The sequence below is a fragment of the Electrophorus electricus genome, chromosome 22 (assembly GCF_041902795.1).
Source record: "Electrophorus electricus isolate QZ-2024a chromosome 22, ASM4190279v1, whole genome shotgun sequence".
NCBI lineage: Eukaryota > Metazoa > Chordata > Actinopteri > Gymnotiformes > Gymnotidae > Electrophorus > Electrophorus electricus.
Window position 1 is genome coordinate 1,695,001 of NC_137518.1, and position 5,000 is coordinate 1,700,000.

At 49.9% G+C, this 5,000-nt stretch overlaps 1 protein-coding gene across 9 annotated transcripts in view; it reads right to left on the reverse strand.

The window, feature by feature from the left end:
- Positions 1 to 5,000, reverse strand: part of phactr3b (phosphatase and actin regulator 3b) — a 40,516-nt gene that overhangs the window by 16,687 nt on the left and 18,829 nt on the right. For 8 of the 9 annotated variants that reach the window (XR_014119335.1, XM_081705266.1, XM_081705265.1 and 5 more), the window contains 6 exons: positions 3,804 to 3,965; positions 3,057 to 3,134; positions 2,348 to 2,497; positions 1,603 to 1,878; positions 1,161 to 1,356; positions 681 to 874 (listed from right to left, as the gene is read on the reverse strand). Coding sequence is in view for 8 of the 9 variants with exons in the window: in XM_081705266.1 (XP_081561392.1) it covers positions 681 to 874; positions 1,161 to 1,356; positions 1,603 to 1,878; positions 2,348 to 2,497; positions 3,057 to 3,134; positions 3,804 to 3,965 (1,056 nt within the window). In the remaining variant the exon portion in view is untranslated. Of the gene's footprint in view, positions 1 to 680; positions 875 to 1,160; positions 1,357 to 1,602; positions 1,879 to 2,347; positions 2,498 to 3,056; positions 3,135 to 3,803; positions 3,966 to 4,882; positions 4,986 to 5,000 lie in introns of all 9 variants that reach the window. The other variant, XM_081705268.1, reaches the window with a different exon arrangement.

Sequence of the window (5,000 nt, forward strand, 5' to 3'; positions counted from 1 at the left end):
TCTCTCTCTCTCTCTCTCCGCATGTCTTCTTCTTCTCTCTCTCTGTTAACACTCGACCAGGGCGGAAGCAGGGCACCTGGTGTTGCTCTCAAATTAGTCACGGGGAGACAAACCCTCGCTGGTTTCTAAACTCCTCAGCGTTCTGATCTTCTCAGGACACACACACACACACAGTGCCTGACAGAGCTCATAGAGGCCCAGGCTGCACACCCAGCAACAGGACCAGGCGTGGACAACAGGGCATGATGCTAGCGTTATCGTGACGAATGATGTCACAGTGTCCTTTTCTGAGCATAGGGATTGGCATGTTTCTACCTCTGAGCAACTGCATGTGTCATTAAAATACAAATCAGGAATCTTTAAACAAACCAAATGTGGCGTTACATTGATGGAAATGATCCCATTATGTCAATATTATATTTTTATTTACTTTTTAAATGTAGGGTATTACTGTTCTGCTGGTGCATCATCTCCCATATATAAATAAACCTTAGAGAAACTAAATGGTGTATATAAATATTGTGCATCACCAGTATGAATTACGCTCGACCCTCAGTTTCGTCAAGATATTCTCATGAGTGCAAATGAGCGCAGTTACACCAAACGGCGCTCGTGTGTGACACCATCATCGAGCGCCGCAGCGCCGCAGCCTGTGTGCTGGTGTTGGGCAGCAGACCCACCCGAGATGACCGACTGGTTCCAGCTGTCCTGGTCGCTGTAGAACTCGTTCAGGCGCATGTTCTCCTTGTTCTCCTCTCCAGCCTTCTTCTCCTCCACCTCTCCACCCAGCGGCTCCGCCTCCGTGCTCGCGACGCGCGGCTGCCGCCCGTCCAGGCGTTGCCTGGGCGAGCCGCGAACCTCCTTGCCATGGAAACTGAGGAAGTGGAAACAAAAAAACAATCAACAAAACAAACAAACACAGATGTTTCATACAGCCAGGGCTGAACAGCATGTCCAAAATCCTGCTGTGATTATAATACAGCAAAACATTAGTGAACACAAGATTTCACCATGGCATGCTAATAGACAGAACTAGTTCACCCACTAAAAGCAACTGAGACTGGTTAGTTTGTTCACACAACAATGTATGCGTTTTAAAGCACTTGTTGAGGGCTTTTGTCTGTGCAGTATTCCAGATTCCATATTCCCTAATTTCTTGCCTGTCCTGCTGGTGTTTTGTGGCCAACGCACGGTGCAGTTCCTCAATAATGCAGCTAGGGGGCAGCGGTGGGTGCATGGTCCCCAGGTGTGGGGAGCCTGTGGGAGTAGTCATGCGGCCCCTCAGCGTGTCTTTGGGCAGAGTGAAGTTCCTGGGCAGAGTGGCTGGGGCGGGTCTCGTGTGAGTGGAATGGGAACCTGTGGAAGGGACAGAGCAGAAATCCATGGTGACTTTGAACTGCCACACGTGCGGACGGACCTTTACTAATACAAGGAGTTTTAAATGTTTTAAAACTTTGTTCAGCATTGTTAAAAATGCAGGACCCAGGTCTGGTCAGCAACTTTCAAAATAAACCATTTTTACAACTACGGTTTGGTGTAGCAGATATTTTGCAGAAACCAGTAATTGAATGATTTAAGCATTAACAGTGATTTGGTACTGACTGTCCAGGCTGCCTAGTCTGGGGACGAGCTTTGTGGGCAGTTTGGGGGGAGGAGTGTGGGTTCCTCTGAGTGCTGGCTCCGCCTTCAGCTCCACCTTCGGTTCCGCCTTCATTTCAGCCTTCATCTCCGCCCTCATCTTCTCTGGGCTCTGGACAGCGTCAGTGGGATCAACACTGTCCTTCCCGGAGGGGTCTGAGAACAGGGTCTCTTCATCCTCCTCTTCCTCACTGCGGCTGAACTCCCCTGCGGTCTCGAGGTTCCCTGTGGCATCTTGTACTGTAAACACAGAGTGGAGGAAGGATATAAAAAGCCTGCCGTCTCTGTCGCCACCAAGTGGCCACTGGGTGAAATTCATTCTTCGTGGTGGCGTGGATACTGCCGTTCAAACATGGCTGTGTTGCAGTGCTGGACCAGCAGCTGATGATTAACCAGACAAAATGACATAATTTTCATCATAATCACACTACCATTTTAAATTTGTGCTGAAATCTGAATGCTTGTTGCAGAGGTGACAGGTGATGTACGAATAACTGAGTAGAAAGAAACTACTAGAAGGAGCAGTAAAACCTGTGAACGTGTTGGACTTTTTCACCTTGATGGAGGCTATTTTGCTACTGTGTTGAGTTACAGCGTTTCCAGCGTGCAAACGTGCATCCCGTGATATACTGTACCAGAGCAGTAAGACCATAGGCAGCGACGACCTTTTATCTAAATCACAGATTTAGCGAGGTTCCGCTCGTCTTGCCTGTGGATGGATTGTCCTCATCTGACCCCAGGTCCTCTGTGGTGCTGGCCAGCGGCGCCAGAGGCTTGTCCTCCCTCTCCTCCCCGTCAGAGTACTCCTGCATGGGGGCACACGCCTCCTCCGAGCCTCCCTCACATGCCAAGACCGGCCCTGCGGGGGTGGGAGAGGAAGGGAGGGAGAGAGAGAGAGAGAGAGAGAGAGCAGACAGAGAGAAAGAGAGAGAGAGAGAGAGAGAGACAGACAGAGAGAAAGAGAGAGAGAGAAACCTCTAAGCCAAATTGCCTTGGATCAACCTTCCATAAAGCACAGGCTCCACATTGTCTAAAAGGTTTAGTTCAACCAAGCGATGTTAATCAGAATGCCACAGCCAACCAGGAGAAGCAACTCCAACTGCCAGGTGGCATGACGTCACACTAACAGGCAGCAGTTCATTTAATTCATTAACTTATCACCGTTTAGCTGAACAGTGACTTTAATGTCACCATAATGTTAACTATCCAATTATTTTAAAGTACAGCTGAAATGTCTGCCTCGGCCCTCCCAGAAAGCAGACTGCACAGAGGCAGCTGTCCTCACTCTCTCGTAAACACCTAACAGCTCCCCCTGGTGGACACCCGGGGCTTTGTGTGCCAGAAACAGTAGGCGGGACTCTTAACAAGCACTGCTGGTGCAGTGAAGAGGTAGAGGAAGGTGTGAGGCTCTTTCTCACCTTTGCCTGACTCTGCCGAGCCCTTCCTCGCCAGTTCCTCGTCATGACTCTGCCGTGCTGCCGCTTTCCGCTCCAGGACTGTAGGGGGCAGCAAAGAGTGTTAATAGGGCATGCGTTGCTGGCCAAAGACATGACATAGACACCAACTCTAGGGAAAATGAAAACAATTCCTTGATTGTGTTAAGCCACTGAGAACGATTCAAAACCTGAAGTTATTTGGATCCTGCAGTGGTCTCATGGTTTGGTAGCTGGGTATCAAAAGAAAGGTGAAACGGCTTTTCAAATTAATTTCAATTTTATTCTCAATAAATAAACGAAGAAGTTCTCTGATAAGAACCATCAGCAGGATAACACTCAGGAATGAGGGAAACTGGTACACACAGATCAAGCTGTTTTTTAGTTTTATTTGAAGACAAAATTATATTGCCCATGGGAATACTGCATGCTGGGATTCTCTACGGAATTCTCCAATTAGGCTAGCATTTCACTTCATTTGGGCGTGGGAAATCAGCATGTAACCTTCATTAGGTGTGGTTTTCTAAGCTGGAGCAGACACAGCGTGCAAATAAGACTAAAAACAGGTGGAAAACATAAGGAAGAACGTGCGTTTGCTTAGCGCGGAAGAGCGTCTGACCACAACAAGCCGGGAGCGCGACGTGACGCAATTCCCCTCAGCAACAAGGGTCCTAGCGCCCACACCTAATCTTCAGACGTGTGAATGCACTAGGAGCGCCCCAGCGCCCTCACCTGCAGAGCTCTGACGCAACTTCTCGCTCTTCTTCTTCCTCCACTTCCAGGGCTTGAAGATGCGCCCCAGGCTGGCCAGCTTGCTGTTGCGTCGGACAGGGGGCGTGCGCATGCCTGTCACCAGACAGCCGGAGTGAAGCGTTCTCTGCTGCTCCATGACATCTGCAGAGGGGACAGACACAAACACTCTCTCCGTATTGCTCTCAAACCGCAAGTGGGAGAGAATCTCTACAGTCGAAATAATCTCCTACTTTCTCCAGATCTTGAATCCAAAACTTGGTTCTGGAGTTTGTAATTACCAGTAGTTGATTTATGTCATAGGAAACTGGTACTTAAGTGAGAGTCCGTGATGTTCAGACATTATCTGCCTCCCTCCCTGTACCTGGGAGACAGACAAGTTGACTGGCTGGGGGGAACTGCAGCTGAACTCATCTGCTCAAAAGTCTGTCCAATTTTGCCACAATGAGAGAAGTATGTGATTAAGTAACCGTGACCTGCTATAAGACAAGCAAAAGATGCTGAACGCCGTATGGCGTTCAAACAGTGGGCATTAATTGAATCTGATGATACTTAAGTGAAAAGTACTCTTCCCAGAGGATTCATTCACAGAATCACATCTGGGTCATCTCCCCATGGCAACGCAATTGTTATAATTAACCGTCGGACTATGAGAGCAATTCCAGCAAAACTGCAGCTGTCAGTGAGGACGTTCTGCCCGGCACATATCCAGAAAAAGGGAGCATGACGGCCCTGTAAGCATATGGGCGGTTTAACCGCCTATACATGGGAGCTAATGGCTTGCGGTTTCTCTCGTGGCCCCGTGCACGTCCACACAAATAAAGCGCTTTAAAAGAACCCGTTAATTACGGTGCAAGAATCAGCTCTGATTCAAGCCTTGCCCCTTCACACGCAGGGCCCAGACTTCACACCGCTCGCCGGCGGACACGCGCGATCGGGCCCCCCAGGCACACTGCGTCACGAGGGCCCCAGCCAAGCCGAGGGAGGGGGGCAGACACTGCTTGGTGAAAAAGCCTGCAAGCCGGCAGGTGCAGAAATAGCTCCCTCCCACGCAGTCTCACCGAGACGGAAAGCCGACACCTCTGCCGTGGCGCAGATGAGCCGTGGGCCGCGCCGGGAGCTCAGGGTTCCACCTCCGTCTCGACCACCGCGCTGTCACACATACTGGTGCCCGAAGGA